Source organism: Pyxicephalus adspersus, chromosome 4 (assembly GCF_032062135.1).
Source record: "Pyxicephalus adspersus chromosome 4, UCB_Pads_2.0, whole genome shotgun sequence".
Taxonomy (NCBI): Eukaryota; Metazoa; Chordata; class Amphibia; order Anura; family Pyxicephalidae; genus Pyxicephalus; species Pyxicephalus adspersus.
This window is the reverse complement of record NC_092861.1, coordinates 92,997,763-93,021,547: the sequence shown is the minus strand read 5'-3', so window position 1 is coordinate 93,021,547 and position 23,785 is coordinate 92,997,763. Positions and strand designations below refer to the sequence as shown.

At 37.3% G+C, this 23,785-nt stretch overlaps 1 protein-coding gene across 4 annotated transcripts in view; it reads right to left on the bottom strand.

The window, feature by feature from the left end:
• Nucleotides 1-3,191: 3,191 nt before the first annotated feature.
• Nucleotides 3,192-23,785, bottom strand: part of HIVEP2 (HIVEP zinc finger 2) — a 113,488-nt gene continuing 92,894 nt past the window's right edge. For all 4 annotated transcript variants that reach the window (XM_072409026.1, XM_072409025.1, XM_072409028.1 and 1 more), the window contains 6 exons: nt 17,560-22,914; nt 15,943-16,094; nt 13,809-13,984; nt 9,216-9,317; nt 6,579-7,462; nt 3,192-5,181 (listed from right to left, as the gene is read on the bottom strand). In XM_072409026.1, the coding sequence (XP_072265127.1) occupies nt 4,390-5,181; nt 6,579-7,462; nt 9,216-9,317; nt 13,809-13,984; nt 15,943-16,094; nt 17,560-22,632 (7,179 nt within the window). In that variant the 5' untranslated portion in view covers nt 22,633-22,914 and the 3' untranslated portion in view covers nt 3,192-4,389. The remainder of the gene's footprint in view (nt 5,182-6,578; nt 7,463-9,215; nt 9,318-13,808; nt 13,985-15,942; nt 16,095-17,559; nt 22,915-23,785) is intronic.

Below are 23,785 nucleotides of genomic sequence, written 5' to 3'. Positions count from 1 at the left end.
GTAGAGGTTCTGTTTGTATCACGGTGTATTTATTGATACACGGCTTTGAACAGCATTTAAGGGACTTTAAAATTTTAGCTACACTTTAGTAAGGTTGGAAAGAAACTTACAGTTGAAATGAGAAGTTTATGTACACTTGGGGTAAAGTCTTAACAGCATTTTATTTGGTGTAATATTTGATATCCATTGCATTTTGTGTAGAGCAGGGGGTGTGAAACTGGCCCGGCCGAATCCAAATATGAACTGCAGCTGGCCCGCTACTGCATTGAAATAGCGCCGCTACTACAATACCCGGCATCACTTGCGCCTATAGACCAGCGGGCTCTCTGCCTATGCGTGGCCCCGCATTGGTCTGTTTTATAGACGCAAATAATCCTGGGAATTTTAGTAGGTGCTATTTCAAAGAAGAGGGAGTTTCAGCAGCAGGCCACGCAATAAGATTTAGCTCCGCATTGCGTGTCTGGCATTTCCAGCACTCCCCCTTAGTTGTATTTTTCCTTGCTACTTCAAGGCATGGACTTGAATGGTTGGATTTTCAAAGAAGAATATTGGTATTATTATTGTTGGCCTGTGCAAAAAGGTCACCATTGAAATTGAACTCAGAAGGCAAAAATAGATAACAAAATAGATAAAGAGGCATAAGATTTTTTCCTAAATAAAATTTAAAAAACATTTTTTATGCCTCTTTTTCTATTATAAGCTTGTTCCAGATTGAATGTGAAGCAAAACCTCTTTGTTTCCATATGAAAAGAGTTTATATCTAATGAGAAGGGAAAATTTCCTTAATTTTTTCAATAAATTTCAAGGTTGGTCCGCGACTTTGTCTAAGTTTTTAATTTTGGCCCTCTCTGTATTTGAGTTTGACACCCCTGGTGTGAAGCAAAAGTATTTTTTTTTTCCAACAATGTTCACACATTAAAAATTTTACTTTAAATTTACTATATTACAGTTAGTGGGTCACAAGCATACATGTTTTATATTTGCTAGCATTGGACTCAAATTGTTTAACAAAAAGTTGCTGGAATTTAGACTCTTTCCAGACAAGTTTGAAGTCCTCCTTTCTCACACATGCATTTTTAGTTCTGCCACAAACTTTTATTTTAGATCAGGGATTTATAGAGGTCAGGGATTTACGGGGGCCATGTTCAAAAGTATGACTTTGTTGTTCTTAGGCCATTTTGGCCCAAATTTGGAGGTGTGCTTGGGGTTGTTGTCCATCTGGAAGACGTATTTGCAAGTGAGCTTCAACTTCTTCTGGTGTTGCTAAAGACTACATAATGTTCCTTCGACATTATATCATCTAATATGTTAAGTGCACCAGTCCCTCCTGCACCCTCAAAGCATGATGCTGTCACCCTCGAGCTTGGTGGTTGGGATAGCATTCTTTGGCTAGCAAGCCTCACCCCTTTTTGTGCTTTAAACCATGGTCATTGTGACCAAACAGTTCAATCTTTCATCAGACTAAAGGACATATCTCTAGGAAGTAAGATCTCGGTCCCCCCTTCTTCCTTGATGACCAGCATTTCAGGTCATGTCAATAAAGAAATTAGTTTTACTGAGGATATTTTGCCAACTTTCTTCCAGCATCTTCACATTTCTTCTGGGACAGATTTGCACTTTGTACGTGCATACATTTTTATACATACTTACTATTTGTATGTATATCCTGACCAGTATAGTGGCTGTGTTTATACTTGTGTATTATTGCTTATATAGATGGAACCTTTAGTGCAAACTAGAAATTGTTCCTAAGGATGAACAAGATTTCTTTATTTTTTTACCCATTATGTCAGGCAGTTAATTTGATGGTACACCCTAATACATTTACATTTTGACCCCAGTTAGGCAAATTGACTATCAGACACTGTCTAAAGACTTGACATTATTTTCTGAAGTTTCCAAGCTGCTTAAAGGCACAGTTAAAGTGTATGTAAACTTGTGACTCACTTGAATTATGATATAGTCAATGAATATAATCTGTCTGTGAACATAGTTGGGAGAAACTGATTTTGCCATGTACAAAGTAGATATTAAATGCTATGCCACATACAGTTTGTTAGTATAAAATCTGTGAAGGAGCAGTAAAATTTTTTTTTAAGGTAGTGACTCTGTGAAGAGGTTTCAATTCATTCTATATGGGCTATTATGAGGTATGAAATGGATGCTTTCATTGACGTCTAATGACAGATGTTTTACTTTATGTCAGAATCCATTTACCTGCGCTACAATCAAAGTATTTGTGTTTAACTTTCAACTTGGTGGTACTAGAAACCTCCTTTTACAGTGCTATTTGCTAGTGTCACACACATGGACAACACAGCAATGGTAACTGAGTATATATGCCTACTAGAAATAATGCAAACAGATCAGTCAGGAAATGCTGCGCACTGCTCCTGATCATGATCCACAGGTAATGATACTCATGTTTTCGGGTGGGGTTAATTTACTTTAATATAAACTGTTAATTTTGCAAAATAATTATCACCTTGCAGTGAAATTTTCACTTTCCAAAAGGAAATAAGGTGAATCTTTGGTGATCTCATCTAACTAATCATATGAAAGTGAAATTCCTGTGTCTTTGTTTTTATTTTTTTCCTCAAAATCTTCACTCAGCTAAGCGATCATTTCTTTGCATGTTAGTATTGCAGCTTTTTTGTGGTAAAGCATTTTTTTTTTTGTGGAAAAACGATGTGTGTGTGTTCCTCTCTGATCTTTTACTTCTTTATGTCCTTGATAAGGAAGTGTTGCTTGCATGCTGATAGTATTACACTGTGAGTGAAGGGTGCTAGCTTTTTCTGTGGACTTTGGAGAAAAGACGAAGACAGTGTTCTGTATTCATACCCTAGCAAATCTGCTCCTCCAAAGTTATGGTACACTAAGTGAGAGCCATTCTAGGAGTGTGTTACTGGTAGAATCATCAAAATTGAAAACTAATGTGGCCACATCTAGGGGTGTGTAAACTGCAATATTTTTTATAATCTGTTCTGTAGTGTACAGACACTTCCTTTTTTCCCACCCAGATTATCTTTAGACTAGACAACAGTGTTTAACACTTGTGTTCCCAATGAACAGCAGACGAAAATAAAAATGTAGGTGAAAATCTGAGGTAATGTTAAAAAAAATAAAAATGAATGAACTTAGTCTTTTTCACTCATCGCATGACATGCATGAGAAATGTGCAACACAGTTGATGCATGTAACTGTATATTTATTTCTTTTTTAAAGAACACTCCTTAATGTTTTGTAATTCAATATACAAACTTGGTTTCACAGATTTATAATCCACTAAATAGCACAATAACCCAGTTCCACACAGTCAGATGTGCTTTGTCACCTTAATTTTTCCATTTTTTTTTTAAATAGACTCCAGAAAATGTATTTGGTGACCTGTCCATCTGAGATTTACAAATAAATTGTACCAGTGATACACTTGTACATATACATGGGGTGGAATGTTTCCCATATGTATGACTGGAGAATATCAAGCAACATGTTCACATAAGACCATATACTTGTGATATACTTATAACTGTGCCATACAGCATTGGGAGAAAGAAAACCTCACAATAAGCACATGGCTGTACTTTTAATGCTTTTACATTACTATCATTTTAAAATCACAATCAGCACTTAAGTTATTGTCAATTCAGCAAACAAGGGACGAAAAAAGTACATGAGTAAAGAACTGACTGATATAACCGTCATTATTTTTTTCATTGATGTTTACAATGCGTAAGTGCATAATAAGATAATATTTCAGTTTAAATATCTTGCTTACACTATACAATTTTTTTGTTCTAATTACGCAACAGTAAACCCCATGCTTCACATAGAAAAAGCATTTCACAACATTAAGAAAAAAAATGTACAATTTATGAAACAAAGTAAATAAATATTAGTATTACAGGATTGGAGCTGTACATAAAAGCTGTTGAATTTCATCATATAAAAATATGTTTTAGTGCAACCTCACATATATATTGATGCTATTTTTACCTTTGTACATTTAGACCAAAGTGTCCAAAAAATAATGAAATTACAATTATTACAAAGCAGATTCACAAATTCTAAAATATATACAGGGTACTGCTAAAATGCTTATAAGAATATAAGCAAAGTAAAGAAAAGGCACAAACATCTGTACAATTAAAAGTACCAGACCCAATAAGGAGTTTAAAGATTCATTTTGGTCAGGCTCATGATGACTTATCTGTAAAGATACAGTATATACATGTATATTTATATATATATATATATATATATATATATCTGTTTCATATAATAAAAGTACTTTCAATAACAAATAACCGTAACGCACATGAGACATGCTATGTTTTGTACAAGAAAAAAAAAAGGTATTCTGTAAAATAGTCTACATGCCCATTCAAATCATTGCAGGTTACTGGATTCAGGGGAAGAGTCCTTTACTACTTGTGTGCTTGTTGGCTCTTCTTTTTTGCCATGAAATCCTAATTTTGTCATGTCCATGCTCTTACTATAGAATTTGGAATGAGCCTGTGTAGACTGTGATGTACCAAAACTGTCTTTTTCTCTGTGCAAGTCAACTGTGGTGGCTGAGGAGCATGCAAGTAGCATGCCCCCCTCTAGTCCACTAAAGTGCCTAATGCCAAACTGTGCACTTTCTAAAGTTTTTTGATTGGGCTCAAGAGGACGAGACAGTTGGTCCCGCTTCAGCGGTTGACCTTCCTCTGCAGCAATCCTCAGGCAAGCAATGGCTTTTGTGCAAGTATGTATATTTTCCTCCTGCTCCCTCTCAGTAGGCTGTGAACTTTCTTCTGATGGGCTTTGCCCTGGTGAGGGTAAGAGAGTAGGGGAAGCTCCAGATTCTCCTGGAGGAATATCAGGAGAAGAATGTTTATCAAGGTGCAGTGGGATACATGACACTGAATTAGTTTCCTCTTCTGAACTTCTCAGGTGCAATGGTGTAGTTGTAGGAGGCTGAGGACCAGTTTGGATTGCAGAATTAGAGTTTATTAACTGAATCCCACCTATTGGGATCATAGGTAAAGGTGCTCGTATCTGCTGCTGTGAGTGCAATGGCAGGTGACTAAAAATATAGTCTTTGTGGCCATCAGGGTCTTGGCCAAAGCTTTGGTGTCCAGGAACATCTTCTGGATGCGGGCCTACATATGGGTACTGTGGCCAGATTTTTCGTAAACTCTATAAAAGGAAACAAAAAAAATTAGTATATTGTAAAATTTAATCTATTCAAAAATACAAAATGCTATTAAGCCTTATTTAAAAATCTAATAAAAAAGAAAAACTGTTTATGCTGTACAGATTATGCCCAATACTATAGTCTAGAAAGTAACAATAATTAAAAAGCACTTAACCTACTTAGAAATCAGAAAGCAATATGCTCACTGTTTGGGAAAAAAATATATAGCGTCTTAAAGTCATTAAATGTGAGATAATTGGCATAACAAGTCGGTTCCAGCCATAGCAGCTTAGTCACCATGTCGGGAGGGGGTTTACACACCTAGGCAAAAGTTGTGTAACTATCTCCAGACTGAAGTTTTCAGAGATGTTTAAATGTTTCTCAACGTCTCTTATTCACATGCATGTGGCAGATTTTTTTCAGTTTTGTACCCCCCACCTCAGAGAAATTGGGTTCAAAGAAGAGAAGCAGACAGTAGTTTCATAGGTATAGATTTGTGACAGGTAGGTATAAATTTAGGGGCCCACCCCAATGCTCCTTGTTATGTTAGTGGCCCCGGGGTCCCCAATTTGCATTTTCATTTTAGGACACCAAGGGGCACTTTCTTCTGAAACAGCAACCCCAAAGTTCAATTTTCATAACTTTTTACATTTGTGACCCCATATCTTGAAATTCTTTAAAGCTGGGGGGCTGAAATTGTAGTAACTAGTATCTATGAAGGTCCCCTGTGCACCCTGAAAATTCATTGTGACATACAGTTTAGGAGATTTGGAGGTTTGTACGCATTGAGCAGTAAGAATGCAGAACAACATGCAGACTTTATACACAGCTCTAGCAGTGGATACATTTCACCGGCAGCTTTTTTTTTAAAAGAAATCCCAGCTCGTGCTATGAGATGGGGGCCGGGGTTGCCAGTGTTTCATTCACATGAAGGCTGAACTGTGTGCTCACCTCTCATTGGCAGCAGCAACCCTCTGAACAGATGACAGCTGAGCACAGAGCAGCCCCACTGAGATCCGTGCAGAGGAATAGAGCAGCCGAGGAAGAGGTGGGCGGGGGAGGCACAGCAGCTGGGCGGAGAAACCGGCTAAAATCCTCTGGGGAGAACTATGATTCCAGAATAGCTTTTTTTCTTGTTTTTAGATCACACTACCATTTACTGCTTTAGCCAAATGCTTAGTGGTATTATGAAGTATGCTTAGTTTGACCAGTGCTACTAAGATTTTTTTTTTCCTTTTAAACCTTTGCAGTAGGCCAAGGGAACCACCACGCATGACTTGCCTAATTCCTTTTTAGCCTGCCCACAGCCTGTCAAAGTGCCATTTCAGTAGTTGTTTATTGGAAATAGATTTTTTTCAACTAATACTTTCCAAAAATTAGGTATAAAAATTGGACTTACTCCATGGCCAAGTATTCCAGGCTCTGAGTGCAAATAATGACTCATTGGCAAACTTGGGTTATGGTGTAAACGTCTTCTTGGAGAAAGTGCTCTAAATGTGGCCATATATCGTCTCTCCCGCCTTGGAGAAAGGTCTCTTCCAGTGGATATATCTTTGCCAGGTGACATTGGCCGTAATGGTGAAAGATGACGTCTTGGTGATACATCCCTTCGAGGTGACAACTCTCTTCTTATGGCAGCTTCTCTCCTGGGTGACAGATGTCTCATGGGAGAAGCATCTCTACGTGGTGATAAGTGCCTTCTTGGAGATAAATCTCCCCTCAGTGACAGGTACCTCTTTGGTGAATTATCTCTGCATGGAGAAGAATCGTAACCAGGGGAGGAATGACGGCTACAAGATGAGAAATCTCTAGGAGAGGAACTAGGTTCTGAAGTAAGCATATAATCTTCATCAATGCTACCAGGCATATCCATTTTGTCCCGGTCATGATCTCTGCTAGTAAGGAAAAGCTTTTGATAGTCCATCATCTGCGAGTCCCTGCCCATAGTGCTTGAGGTCATGAGATGTGTAATTTGTATACTGGGCATGGTGGACAAGTAGCTCATTAACGGCGAGTGTCCTATGGAACCTTCAGGTGATGCCCTGTGGGATGCAGATGAAGCAGTTACAGATAGTGTGGAAAATCTTGGTGGCTGAGGGCTAGTACTCCTTGATCTACTTTTTGGTGTTACATCTCCCTGATTGTCATCAAATTCTTCCTCCTCATCATCTTCATCTTCATTGTCATCTCCATCTTCACCATCTGTTTCCTCGGCATCAGAAAACTGGTGATCAATACATATGTTGCTTTTCTCTGTTTCTTTGTGCATTTCTTCAGTGTTTCCTGAAAAAAAAATTACGTTTTAACTTTTGGTGCAATGCACATAATGTAAGCAACTGACACAAAGGAAGCACCAATACTAAAAAGAAATGTCAATGATTTACATGTCAGAAAAGTACGACTTTGAGCTATACCAGGAAACTGCCTATATTTTAGTTACTGCCTCAAATGAATAAGAGTAAAATATATTGAAGATACACATGATCAAGAACTATAAAATATATCACCACTGCTCATAATAGTGTGTAAAAAAAATTAGTCATTTTTCTTGGCTTGCTTTTATAAACCAAAAATATCCAGAAAGATAATCTGAAATACAATCATTGGGCAAAGTAGTTTTGTAAAGAACATCCTAACATTACAGTTCTAATGTGGCTGGCAAATAGTCTGATACTGTAAAAACCGAAGTGTATGGGAGAAAAGGAATACAGGCTGAATTACACTGGCTGTGTATGAAGTCACTGTTTTTTGATATCGCGTAATAGGGGTACATATATACCGGTCTCACTGGTATTTTGGCCCTATCCGCTTCAAAACATCTTCAATGTTACAACATATAAGGTTGCGGCTACTTAAAAAGGATTATGGAAACTGCATTCACAAAATTTTTGCATAACATGAAATGTAGGCCAAGGGAAAGGTGCACTGTTGAACAATAAATGCAATATGTTATGAGGGAAAGACATAAGAAACATGAGGACATAAGGCGCCAACAATGCAATTGATTGTGGAGGAGCTTTGCTTTTCAGATATAAGGGCTACATATTAGCCTGAAATATTAAAAAAGTACATGAGTGCTACTGCTGTCCAAACAGTTTTCCATGTGTATGTTAAGTTTTTGAAAATAAAAACAACTCCAGTTTTAAATATACACTATCTATGTGGTAGTGTAGCTAACATAAGTGGAATATTCTCTATGGTTTAGTGTTAATCTTAGCTTGTTAGCTAACTTGCATTCTCATTGTATTCAGCAATATTTGAATAACATGAATTGCATACTAATATAAGTTGATGTAAAAAAGGGTTAAAAAGCAATAGGGCATGTTTTATAGGGATATCACATGAGCACACATTCCCCATGTCAAACATGTATACAGTTCTATGCAGTCCTTCTTGTGAATGCAAATTGTGATGATAAAGAAATAAATACTTATGCTGCTTTATTTGCTCCAGGGTGTAGTTTACACGGCTGAATCAAATGACCATGATGGTTAATGGATGGTTATTAGCTGTTAAACAACTTTCCAGGCACTCATTGAGGGCCCATCTACCGCTGCCTCTGTTTAAAAATTGCAATGAACCATACAGGAGACAATATATGGGCAGATAATGAAAACAGGCATTCAATGAATGTGATTCAGCGCTAAGTTTAGCATGTGTGCCTTCATACCTTGTTACACATTAAAAGTTTGATGCAATTTTGTTGAAGGCAGAATTTTAAGACTCTCATTGCTTTTATGGTGCAAAAAACATTATTTAGATGGTTAGTGCACACTGCTGACAGGTAATAAATTCTGTACACTGACCATGAAAGGGACCTATTTTGTAGATTCTATCCCCCAGGATTTTTTGCTATATTAGAGACATTTCTCATCACTGCAGTCTCTGCTCTTTTGAAATGTCTTTAAGTGCTTGTATCTTTTTGAATTAATAAGCACACAGATTTGTAGTCTAAAATTATCTTCAATGCTAGGCAGGAGTGAGGGCAATTTAGCTTACACAAACACCCAGGAACCAAAATGAACTAGGCATGTACCTGATTCTTCTGTTTCAGTGTCATCCACGGATGTCATTGCTACTCCCAGCTCCAGGCACTTCTTCATGTGGGCCTTCGACTTCATATGTTTTGTCAGATTTCCTATGAGACAAAAAATCAGATTTAGATAGTAGCAGCATTCATACATTTTTTTTAAGCCGGATAGTTCTCTTGTTTTGATTATATTCTTCCACTTTATAGTTTATGTAATTAAAGCAAAATTAAAAAGCATATAGAAGATAGTAACACCTGATTTTTTTTAGCAAAAATCAGAATAATTTACGATATACGAATACTATGACAATAGGATAAGAGGCTTCTGCTTGTGCATTGTTAAAGCCACTAAAGGTATAGCAAAAGAGACACAGATGGCACAGAGTTTTACCCTGTATTGGCACACATTGTTTGTAATCTTTCCAGATTGTTTTCCAATGATGCAGAAACATGATATTTCAGAGATACAGACTTAAAAAAAAAATAAACCTGGAATAATTTAAAATAGTATACAGTCACTAATAATCCAAATATCTATTTTTAAGGATTTTAATGTATTTTAAGGATTTAAATGTTTTCTGTATAAAATCTGGAGAGGAAATCTGGAGAGGTAGCTGTGCTAGTTCTGTGCTTTTAAAGCTATAACCTTTCCACCACTCCATCCAAATACTACTATCTGTCTTTGACAAATTTGTGTGTGTGCGCACGTGCCTGCATTTCCCCTCTAAAAGTACACCAGCCATAAGAAAACCATTGCTGACCTTCTAAAACTGCCAACATCTACTATTTTTGTATTGACACCTTTTAAGACCCAAAATAAACAAGCAGCAAGTACAATTCTGGGAAAACCCAACACCTACATTTTTTTCTTGTAAAGGATATGTGACTTGAAATATGAAAGACAAAATATAAGTATGACAGCCAAGCAACTTGCATTTTTAGAGAGTCAGACAATGCAGTTGTCTTTAACATGTAATTCACAGAAGCAAACCCTCCCTTTGTTGTGCAATGATACTCGGTACTGCCTAGGGCAGTGATGCCAACCTTTTGGATGTCACAGACCACTAAATTTACGGACTCCAGAAAAGAAACTTCCCCCAGAGTGACGTCATGATACCAGGTTGTGTCCAGAGAGACAACTTGAGACAACTGCCCTGAGTCTGCGATGCATATGGTAGACATGGATCACAGCTCTGGCGGCAGGGGGGGTTTGGGTGGGGGTGTGGCCAGAGCCGCGGACAACCAAAATTTTCTCACAGACCGCTCCACCGGTTGATGACCGCTGGCCCAGGGGAGAGCATACAGCCACTCATGAATCGGGTTCCTCTCAGTAACACATCCTGATACAAATACATCCATGTTCCATTTTGTGGCCTTACCTGAAAGTATTATTAGGCAAAGGCTTTATTGGGTTTTTGTTCAATTTTGTTGGTAAAAACTGTATACTGTTTAGTTAGCTTACCTATCTGGGTCTGCATCCCTGGAACCAAACTGTAAATAGAGTATATTTTGCCACACTCAACAATGTTCTACACTTGGTGGTCCTGCCAAATCTCATTTTCTCTATCACACCAATTTAATCTTACTAGTGTGTTGTCTAGTAAGACTGACTCAGGCACAGGCATTTTTCACAACCCAAAAAAAAAAAAATATATATATATATATATATATTTACTGGCTGCACATATCACTATTACTAGATTTTGGAGGATGCCTGCACTCACCCTTGACTGTGTTAGAGGAAAACTGATTTGAGGCTTGCCCTACTTCTCCTGTTTTCCCGTTTTCCCGTATGTTATGACTCCTCCCCTTTTACTAAATGTAATGTTCTTTCTAAAGCTAGTTTATTGGCACTGAACATGTAACCTCAATGTGGTGCAACTGCAGTAAAATGAACGAAGGCAAGAATTCTCATTTCGGTGGTATTTAGTACAGAATTAGATTTCAGTTCTTAGAAAAAAAAGTTGTGTTTATGATATCATTCCCTTATGGGTTTTTCCAGGTCCATGTGTTTTGATGGCAGTAATTACAACCCATTTTCTGAGTTTGCTATCAATTTCATTTTCTGTATGAAAGGCTTGTATGAAAGACTATAAGCTTCCCATATGGCAGAACTTATTGGGCCAATCCAGTCATATTGAATGATTTGTTTGGTATTTCAAAGCTAGGAGTACTGAATATGTCTTTGTTTTCAAAACTTACCTTTTCTTGGTTGCCCCACAATACAGTTATTTTCTAGGCAAATATGGGAACCAGAAAAGACATTTGCTTTGACTTCAGAATTAGTATGCTAAAGAATATAAAACTGGAGCTGAGCTCAGATCAGTGTTTTCATCATGCTGAAAAATTATTAATCTAATACTAAACAAAATAGAAATGGTTTTGAGATGATAATTTTACTGTCAATTGGCCCAACATGCTTTGTACGTATAGAAATGCGCAGATTATGACCACAGATTTATCATCTGTAGCAGCTTTTAATGATCTATCTATGGCTAACCTAACAGGGACAGTAAGACCATCACATTTCAGTGTGGCCTCAAAAAATCATTGTGATCCACTCCATTACAAATTCCACTAACTCCTACAATAACTGGCTCATTTTATGCAAAAAGGATTTTTGAATTACTGAAAACTGGCAAATGTCTAAAACTGAAAAGACTTGCAATAGAGGAGCATGTAGAACAGTAAAAGATCAGAGAGCTGGGAAAACATAACCTGCTTCTAATGTGTTAAAATCACAAAGAGCGAAAAATAAAACTAAGGGTCCAATGTGTGCCACACAGGGAAGAATCTTTCTTCTCAACAGATGTACATACTTTTGTGATTACTTGGTGCTCATATTGAGAGGAAAAGCCAAGTGCATTAGAAAATGTTTTACCTATCCAATAGAGTACATTCAAGGCCAAGCCTGTATCATATAAGATTTCTGTTACAGACAATATTGATTTCAAGGGCTTCAATGCAAATCCCAGCTTCAATAATAAAAGCATCCCTGGACCGGTGGCATCAAATGGAAGTCGTTTTCTCTGCAAAGAATGTATGTGAACACTAGCTATCAGGACTCCATTAATAATTAAAACAGCTACAGATGAAGTGGGCCACCAGGGAGTCTGTGGGCCTTTACATTATTGATAAACTTGAAATCGTCCCACTGAAAGGACCATAAAAGCACACTTTTCCTTGAATACTGCTCTGTTATAATGCCTGTGTCATCTCTATGCACAGTGCAGCCCTCAGCAGCACAGTTACAACAATTGTGATTGGCCGAAGGATTACAAACATCTGTCAGCCAGCATCAGGAATGTACTGCTCCCCTATTGCAGAAAGGTTGGCTTCATACAGTCTACACATCATAATTTAGTTACACATGGAGTCTGGAAGTGTCTCATGCAAATCCCCTAACTACTGAAGAATCACAGGAACTAATATTTTATTGCTTCTATCCATTTATATGGTGAAACGTTTTTAAAAACCATTACCAAGAATAGTGCTTTGTTCAGTTATTTAATTTACTTGATATGGCATTCATTACATTACCATTACATTTCTGGAATTTTTAATGTAGGAAGATACAGTGCATACATTACATTGTTTGTTTTCAGCCTATGTCTATTTACTTTAATATAAAGACAGCTACAGGAATACCAAACGTTTAAAACCTCTAGTGAGCCATAAGTGAATAGGAGCAATCAATCCTGAACCCGATGCCCTATTATGATATGGTAGAGATGAGAGTAAAGATCAAGCACATAAATGTGCAGCAACTACTCTGAATGAGAATGTGAACTCAGTCCACATAACCCCTATTTAGAGACAAAGATTCAATGATAGTGAAAGACTAATTAAACTCATTCAAAGGCCTGATTTGGGGAATACTGTCCATATACACACTAGAAATGGATAGAAATATGTTCCCCAAGATCAAACAAACAAATATATACATAATCTTGTCAAAATAATATTTTGTTTCTCTCTAAATGAAAAAGTTCAATACCTAAAGGGAAAATTACGTGGATTTTGAATGGAAAACCAATAGGAACAATTTTAACATCTTGCCAAATGATAGGCAGGTTGGAAATTTTAGCTTAAATTCAGGTAACAATAAAAATACACCAAATAAAACAGCAATTCATAAAAAAAATGTGATTTTTTTTTTATCATTGAAAGTATGTTTCTGAATCTGACTTGATTTAAGCTTCTTAGTACCCTCTGTACAGTAACACTCCAATTGTTTTAACAGCTGTAGATAATCTGAGGTCAAAACAGCTGTTTATATGAAACCACTAAATGTATATATGTTTAGCTGTTAAAGTTGTTTACTTTGAGTTAAACTTCAGAATATTTTGTAAATGTTAGTGTTAATTGCTCACCAGCACAGTTTACTCATGTTTAGGGTAAACCTCATGGTAGTCTGTCAGAATTCACCTCTGTAAAATGAAAACTTATGCGCATATAGTTATTACTATAACTAAACTATAACTAAATACCTACAACTGTATTTTACATACATAAGCTTAACTTGTATAAGTATTCAATTTGTTTATTGTAAGCCACTTCAGTCCTACCAGCTTTACATATAGGAAGATTAGATCATACCTTTTGTTTTGAAGGCAAAGTTGCACAACTTGCACACATAAGGGCGTACATCCGTGTGGGTGCGGATGTGCTTCTTCAGCATGCTTGGTTTCTTGCATCGTATACCACATTCTTCACATATGTACTTTCCACGACCTCGTCCCCTCACATATACATAATCTTCATTAGACTTGAAACTGTTGGTAACAAGGTGACAAACAATGATTCATTGTTGTCGTCTTTCACTCCTAATCATTCTGCATGTAGCCATGTGGTTTACAGATCACATTTGCTTGTTATGAAAATATACCATATGTAATCATGCCTACACTATATATATTTTTTGTAGAAACGTAAAAGTATAAATATTTAGATTGACATGTAATGGACTATTTTGGACATATGCAAATGTGCAATTCATTCAGATAATACTGTTTACTAAATTGTTAATATAGTTCCTTTAGATACACAACAAATGTACATGTTTTCCAGACTCTCAGATTAATAGTGAGGGACTGTTCCAGTGATGGCTCCGATTGCATTTTTTAATTTGCTAATCCTGTTTAATGTGCATTGAAATAGGGCTGCCTAAATTTTTTTCAATTGGCTATCCAGTGCTTAACGATACACAAAACAATGTAAATGCTTTGCTTGCTGCAGTGCACAGTAATGGATGGCAGTGTTTGGCATAATATAAGTATAAACAGTAACCTTGCACACCAAAGCATGTCTACTGCATTTCTCCGTGTCCTTATTAGTGGAAACAAGCCCGAAGAGGACCTTTTGGCAGCTGCAGAAGTCTCATAACACACAGAGAAGTGTGCATCGCACATGATAAAGTAAAGCTACAACATATGCCATGTTTTACACTTTGAATTTGTAAACTAATTTAAACAAATTTTTCACTACATTGGTGAACTGACTCACCTGACAACAATGTTTCCCCTTAATTTACCCACTGTTCAGCTTTATCCTCTTCTAAAGACACCCTGGAGCACAAACACTTGGGAGAGGCAATTTGGAGAAGGATGGTTAACACGGTTTTTGTATGTGGGTGTTAGGAAAGGGGAGAGAGGATTTATAACTCAAAATGATAATATATCTGTAACTGTCAGCCAGACATTACATCATGAATGCTGCAGATGGCTGGCAATTCAGCTGTGACAGAGCTGTCATCACAGTGAGAGTCATTTTTGCTGTTTAAAGTGTGAGACTCAAAGGATGGTCATGACTAACATGGCTAACCATTCCACAACTCTGCGGCTACTGTGAGATAATTTTAACGGTTGGGCAACAGGGATTTGAGTTTTTTTATTATTGAAGGATTTCTCCCACCTTATGTATTTATCTTTTTCACCTGCATTTAGTGAGGATCTGAACTAGTGTAATTTATTTTCTTTTAAGTAGACTGTAAAATGCTTCATTTTAAATCTTAGTCTTGGTAGATAATTACAAGGATTTAAAGAATTACCAAATTATATCTGTCTAGTGTTACATTAAAGCAAAACTCCAGTTTGGGAGCCTTGTGGTCCTTAGTGCATGGAAATTTTTTCCAAGCCTGTGCTCACTATCCTAACTACTGAAATAATGCTTCTTACAGACGTTTTGAGTGTCACTGCTCTCTGCCCTTGTTTGCTCCAACAGGTTAATGTAAATCGTCAGAGAGCTGCCCCAATTTCCAGCAGTGAATTGAAGCCCTCCCTGTTGTGTTTAATAACACAGGCAGAGATCTTTTTTTGTTGTAAATGGTGGGGAGTGCATCCATTGATGATGCTGGTTGGTAGGGAGCACACTCTACTGATTTACACTGGTCTTTGGAATGAAAGTAAAGTGTAAGTAGAGTGGCAATCAATGAGGCATTGAAAGGCATTCCCAATCATTGTACATTGAATGCATTGATCAAACATTAGTTGGGAATGCCCTAGTTCTTAATAGATTTATTCTATTTCAATAGATACTATGACTACGGTCGCATTGCATACCTTTTTATCGATTAAATATCATTGTGGGTTTTTTTTTTGTTTTTTTATGAACCTTGTTTGAATTGTTCATTAGAAGAATTGTAGCAGCTGAGTAAACCAGATTTCCCAGACAATGAAAAAGCTGTATTCTACATTTTCACTTCTACTTGCAGATAAATTAATTGTTATCCTACCCTCCTTCAAATATTTTAATCCGCATTGGTTCTGTTTGTTTAGCTGAAATATCTTTCTCTCCATGACTTTCTCCTTTTGACCTTTCTTTGCCATTTCCAGCAGTCTTCTTTTCAAATTTACTGCTAGCAAGGAGGGGCGGTTCTGGTTTCATCTAGGGCGAAAAAATAAACAAAGTTGTTCTATGATATCCAACTTTAGCAGACTTCTCTCCACACAGAACTGCTGCTCTGAATACACAATCTACCCTGGCAACACTTACAGGCATTACAAGTCTGTTCAAAGGCTCTCATAAAGGTTCAACAAGTCAACAGTATGTTGTAAGAATACAGTGTTTAAGCAGTTGACAAAAAATAATCTTAACCAATCAATTTTCAATTAACAGTTGGCCAATAGCTAAAATGCCATGTTCTTGATTACTTCCTATCAAGTCAGCATTAACATCTAATTGATCAAATAAACATTGACCTGTCCATTTCCCTATTCAATCTTACAAGAGAGGTAGTAATTGAATGATGCTGTTCCTGTGCAAAGTGTGCAGAAAGGAGGGCTGGGAGGAGAGCTTAGTCAGAAGACAACTATATTCAGTAATTAATTGTTGCTGTTGGAAAGCCACAATTTACTTAAAGCAGATTTATTTAAAGTTATGTAGGCACACAGTTCGGTACTCTCCAGGGTTGAAGCTGTAGAAGTATGGCCAGCTTCACACAGTGGAAATCACTGAAATGAGGAAGTATGTAAGTAACACTATTTCGCTTTTGCAGTTTTTTCTTACATTCAGTCTGGAAGTGAACTGAGTGTTTCAATCTCAGCATTTCACATATTGGACAACAATATGATAACATTAACATAATGTGGAATACACCTATATTTTTTGGGGAAAAAATTACTGCATGGTGTATCCAGCTAAATGTAGCATATGCATTTTGATTTTAAACTCCAATATGTAAATTTTACATTTTAAAGATGAGTTTATATTGTTTGAATAATAATTTCAAGCATCCAAGCACATTTTCATATATAAACTGAGATTTGCTTATAACACAATTAAGTAATTTAGTTTTGTAAGCATTCTATTTTTGCTCAGTGTTAAGATTCCTGAGTTATAGGTTTCTTCTTTGTGTTGTTTTGAAAGAAGGATCGATGATTACTGCTGCGCAGGTTAAATGTAAATAGTCCTAAACAAAGTACAGCTAAAGACTACTTAATATATTAAAGAATGCGCTTTAACATGCCTGTGTTTTATATTCTGGCACTGTTGGAGAATTTCTTAAACAGGGTGACAATGAAGAAATAACATGAGCTAATGCACCATAGTTCATTAAATATATAGTTATTTTAGCACAGTTTTCTTCACAATATAAAATTAAGCAACCATTATACATCACAAAAAAATTATTGTACGGGGGAATCTTTATATTGTTGATAGTGGCATAGAAAAACTGAAGTACAATGGCAATATTCCGGAGGCCATTTTTCTGGATAGCCCTATGCATATTGCCATAGTAACATTTTAGAAAACTGACAGTAGCATTGCATTGATTCTGTAAAACTAAACTAGTTTATATATCTTATTGAGTACATCTAAAAAAGCTCATATTACGCAACTGAAGCATTACCTGTGCAAACTGAAGTTTCCATACTCTTGAAGAAGTTAGTTTTCCAGCTCCAGATCTATTCATAGCAGCCATAGTATAAATTGATAATGCATTTTTTTGCTTGGATCTCAGAAGTGATAGGGATGTTCTTGTGTTAAGGCCTGAAGGGTTGGGGTTGCATGGACTAATGCACCATGAAGCATACACAGAGGACAGTGATTCCTGTTCTATATGGTTGGGTTTGGCATAATTAAGGAAACACCAGCTGACAGTAGTGGTAGTTCGCAAGCTGGGAAACTGGAGCATTTGTTGGATTTCTGAAACATCTTTAATAAGTATACTTGCAGCCCCATCTTTTGAGCCAGAACTTCCTGGCATTTGCATTAAAATTCCTACAGCCATGTTTTTGTTTTTAAGGGGTTCATCTTCAAAGGTTTCACTGGATGTCCTCTGGGGACTTAGGCTCATGTCAGATGCAGCATCTTCATCATAAAATTCATCAGGTGACATTCTTCCTTCAGTAGTGTCACTATTCTTGGATTCAGATAACCCTTTCTCTGTGCTAGATGAACTGCTAAGAGGTGAATTTGATGGTGGTGGAGTCTGAGCAGAAGAGAGAATATCTTTTTGCTCTGTGGTGCGACCCTGTCTAATTAACTGAGGTTTTGAAGTTCGTGACAAATTTTTCTTAATGTCAGAATTACTAAGTTCAACTGCACTCAATTCTTTAACAATTTGCCCATACATTCTTTCTTCTTTAACACGCTTTTGCTGTTTTGTCTCCATAAACAGTTCTAAACTACTGGCAGGTGAAAGCATCCTTTTGCCGCCTCCAAAAGTAGATGCACTGTCAGAGGTAGACACCAAACATAATGGTATTGTAGATTCTATGCCAAGTGGTAATGTCTGTGGCACCTTCCATATTGGATACTGTTCCAGTTCTCCACAAGGCGCTAACATTTGAGCTATGTTGAATCCCAAACCTCTCATGGATGCATTTGTTGCCATCATTTTCTGTGATGTGCTTCCATCTACTTTGCATATAACAATTGAACTATTGGTTTGTGAATGTGTAACAATAATTTGTGAAATGCTAGTGTACATTACACTTCCATATGATGGCACATGTGTCTGAATTCTAACAGGAACTATAGGCCCTGACAAAGGTTGAAGTAGGCCAGCATTGGGAGAAAGAGAATGTTGGTCAGTAGAAGAGTCACTTGATCCACCACTGTAATCCCTTTGAAGTTTTGAAAGAATATGTTTAGACTTTTTGGATGATGATGATGAAGAGCTGGATTCTAAATATGGCTGACAGCTTTTTTCCATATTATGCAAATAATTATAAGGCTTACATCCAGCATGTTCTTGGGCAGTATCAAGATAATAAGAAGAATGTATTTCAGGTTGGCTTGGTGGCTTGAAATAAGGTTTTTGTAAGTTTTGCAAATGGTGCTGAAAGTGTCTTTGCAAAGGATCAATGCAGGATGGCCATAAAAGTGGATGAGGTGCTGGTACTTGAGCCATGCATACCGAAGAATAAGGTAACTGAAAGGAACTATGAATTGGTGGATATAAAGCTTTCTCATGATGTGAAAATGAATGTTGTTGGTCTTGCAAATGTCTTTTGGGAATATAGGACGACTGTGGTCCTAAAGGACTTCTTAACACATCAAAGCTTGAAACTGATTGCTGGGAATAAGGAGATGAGGTACATGCAGGTTGTGGAGAAGTACCAACCTCTAAATTTCCAGCCTCATCAGAGTTTGTAGAAGATGAAGGAGAAAGCTGCCAAGCAACCTGTGAAGATCTCCGACTACTATGCAGTGGATCAGATTGTTCTTGACTTCCAGTTTGTTCTTGTTCTGCCTGGTTATTTTCAGGAAAGCCACTAAAAGAAGCTTGGCGAACAAGAAAGCACTTTTTCCTTTCACGGGCTGGAGAAAGAGTTGTAGTGATAGCACCGGGCCCTGAGGCATGAGTTAAGTTTCCATAGTCGAAAGATTTGCTTCGAATTTCAGGTATCTCAGTAAGGCTAGGGCATGGAATCTGTTCAGAAGAGGACCGTCTCATTTCTTTCTGATGATGGTGGCCAGGGACAGACAGTGAATAGGTGCCAGGTGGAACAGTTAAAAATTCTGGAGGCCTTCCAATTTCATCCTGTTTAGCTGATACAGCTGATTTGATTAAATCATCCCTGTCAAAAGACATTGAAAAACTTGAACTGTGTGATAAATTGCTCTCTTGACTTGGACTACGAGATAGACTTGTTCCTGTTGACTCAAAACTAGATTCACCTGACGAATTCTCCATGTCTGCCAACCGCAGACGTTTTTTCTTTGGTGGCAGTTTCTCTGCAGGCAGTTGTGAAAGAGTTTCACTTCTTTGAGGCCACTGAAATTCTTCTGGGGGTTTTTCAGGCTCTTTAACTGGGATTTCTGGTTCTTTTTCAGGTTTATCAGGTTCCTCTGTAACACGAATCTCTGGTACTGTAATATTATGTTGGCGAACCAATTTGGGTGGCATATGATATGAAGATTGCTGTGAGTGCTGGGATGGAGAGGGTCTCCCTGGAGATTCTGAGACATCTGATACCTGAGTCCAGTCTGGACTCATAGAGGACATTGTGTTCCCACTGTCACATGTTTCTGATGGTGAGCAAGCTGACTGGCTAGCAAGTAGTTCTGTAGATTCAGACCTTTCAAAAGAGTTGGGTCTGCTCAAAGAGTTAGTGTGTTGAATGACAGATATTACATTTCCAGGAGGTTTTCTATTTGATACATCCATAACTTTATCTGTGTCTGATGAAGACTCATCTAATATAGGTACAGGACTTCCCATCAGTTGATGTGATCGACCAATGTCTTGAGACCCACTGTAAACATACTCTTGCCCTGAAATAGAAAAGCTAACTCTTCCAAGTTCCTGTACTTGGGTTTTTGTATCAAACTCTGAAATTGCTGGACTACCTGCTAAACTGTTCACTGCATCTGAAGGAGAAGTAATATCTTCCTCATCCCCAACACTTTTCTCCTTTCTTCGCTTTCTGTTTTCAATAAGTGTTCCTCCTCGTGATTGTAAAGTTGCTGTTGCATCTGTAAAGTATTCACCTGCTTGTTTCATTGCACCTATGTACTGAACATCTCTAAAACCCTGTTTATGGGCTTCATATTCTTCCCATCTTTTTGTATTGATTCCTGAGGCACTATATTCATACATTAATGGCATTTTCTTCTCTTTTGAGGAGATTGTTTTTTCCTGTACAACTTTTCTGCAGTAGGCAGTAGGTGCATTTTTGGACATTCTGGCATATGGATCAATATCCGAATGGCCCTCCAAGACCAGTGGTAATTCAAACGCACCTTGTCTCCTCAGTAGTCTTTGATGTGGGATGCCTGTTGTACCTGGATAAAATACATCATCAGAACCTGTCATACGCTCATCAAATGAGTGACTTCCTCTTATAGATGGTGGGATACTTAAACTCACTCCAGACGAGGTTGGCATTGAATTACTTCTTATAAGTGGTGACACATCACTTGGAGTCTCCAAAAAGACTGCTGTTTGGCCATGGTGCATGTCAGAATACAGTTTTGATTCACTTTCAAGAGACTCTGTAATAAGCTGTGATTTCTGAAGTTCAGAAACACGGATGCCAGTTAATCTTGATTTCATAGTCTTCAACTTGCTGTGATCTAATAGCTCTTCTCTTTTTGATATATACTGTGAGATATGCTCTTCAATCACACTAGCGTTAACTGACAGACTGGCTTCCTGACTTTGCATTGAAGACCTTGGACTTAGTCTACAATACTTGCCAAATATTATTTCTTCATAGGAAGTTGCATTGGTATTAGGAGGACTTATATTTTGCTCTGCACTTTCCGATCGTGAAAAATATCCAGAGTCTGTGCTTCCTTTACTGTGAGGGCTCAAAAGATTTAAAGACTTCTCTGAATCATGTCCTTTTTTTTCTGTAAGCTTTAGTGCAAGTTTTTGCCTAGCGGTATGTGGTTCAATAATTTTTCCACTTAATAATGGGTTATGCAATAGTTCAGGCTTTATAAAATGAGGGTTTTCACTAGGTAAGCTAGTACCACTTTTAGGGATTATCAGTATTGGCACTTTCATTGAGCCACTTAAAGATTCTTCTGAAGTGTGAAAACCTGGATCTAAAAGTTCCCCACTTTTTACAGCCATATCCAATGGAATCTGGGGGCTGAGTTTTTCTGTGTCTTCTACTAGTAACAGTGTCTCTTCATCAGTGTCTGTACTCTGCTCCCCATCAGAATGTATCTCTGCTTCTACATCAATACAAGATGCTTCTAAGTCTAGTTTGGAAACAGAAGAATCTGTGAAAGGAACTAATCCAGCTTTTATAGCATGTGCATGTGACTTCCTGTGCTTATACAAGTTGCTTTTTGTTTTGAAGGAGAAGCCACAAGGTACACAGGGATAAGGGCGCTCTCCAGTGTGAGATCTTATATGTTTTTTCAGCACACTTGGTTTGGCACAAGCCCGTGTACAATACGGACATATATACTTTCCAGGTTTTTTGGGCTTTTGTTCCTTTTTGTGGATGTCTTCTGATTGCTCAGTAGATTTTTGTGAATACTGGCTGAATGAAGCAAGTGATGAAAATTTTTTCCTGGAGAATGCGGCACTATGTCCATGCATTCGAAGGAATAAATCCTCTGGAGCAACAGGCAAGTGGCTATACGGGTAAGCATGTCCTTCCAGACTCTGATGAGGTTTTGTGCTATGCACTAACCTCTGCTGATGGAGAGTATGTTGGGGAAATGAGAGTGAATGTCGATGAGTGTAACCAGGCCTTTTTTGTGTAAATTGCTTTTCTGGCATCTGCTGTGTGGCTTCATTATGTGCTCCTGTTTTTAGGGAACTAAAATATTGTACAGATGCTGGGGTTGAAAGATGCTCAGGGTTAATCTGTGACTGCCTTTCTCCTTCTTGACTATCATAAATGCTCATTGTAACAACAGCTGGATTCTCTTGACACCATCTGTTTGGTACTTTTTCAGATTCTCCACACCTTGAGGTAGATTCTTGTCCTAACACGGTGTCACCAGAGTCCATTTTGATTCACTTGGTCTTCAGTGCTAGCTTACTTTAATGCTATATAGACACATGGAGTGTGAGCGACTTTGCTCCTACATAAATATTTCTCCCATTTTTCCAAATATCTCTTAAAGTCAGCTACTAAGAGATTCCATGTAGTAGTAGTTTTTGGATATTAGAATAAATTGTAATGCATGACAAAAGATTTCCACGCTCTTGGTTCTGATTAACCAGTATATGGAGGCTCCAGTGAGTAATTTTTGGACTAAAGTGCAGATCTAATAATCACAGATGTACAACCTAAAAGACATAAAAACCAGGGTAAATTATACAATGAAATAAGCGGTGGACAAAATATTAATAAAGAAGTAAAAGGTAAAAGGGTAATATACAACAACTTACTATATTACCTAACCAACCAAAAAATGAAGATGAGTAAAATGGTGTATAAATTACAGTTTACTTGCTTGTTTAAAAGCTGATCGGCAATCTGAAAGCACTTAGCACAACTTAGCTTCATGAATCCTTTATTCGTAAACCACAGTTGATTGAGTAAACTGGTAATTTACTATTCAGTATTAAAAATGACATCAGGACATCAGGGTTTATGCATAGGAAGGTGGATCACCAATAAAGGTCAGTCTCACTAGCTGGTTTTAGATTTGCCAATCTGCTATTAAATAAGCATATTGTCCAATTAATGTATATCTAATAGTAAATACTTTACAAGGTCAAAATGTTTGACACTAAAGTCTTTCCAACTTGCTTTGTTCTTTACACTTATACTGATAAAAAAATTGATGAATGAACAAGTATTTCTTGCAAGTCTTACTTGCTAATGACCTTTGCTTATTCTCCCAACATCTCACTATATCACGAGAGAGAGAGAGAGAGAGAGACAGAGAGAGAGAGAGAGAGAGAGAGAGAGAGAGAGTTAGGCCCTAATTTATTAAAGCTCTTCAAGGCTGGAGAGGATATACTTTCTACGATGAAGTTGGTTGATTCAAAAAACCTGGAATGAATCTGTTTCAAGAACATTTGTCAATAAATAGCAAATGACTTTAGGAAATCCATTTCAGGTTTGCTGGATCACCCAACTTCACCAAAGAAAGTGGTAAGAGAGAGAAAAAGTTCTGTGTCATATGGAAATATGAACTTTATATAGTTGTTG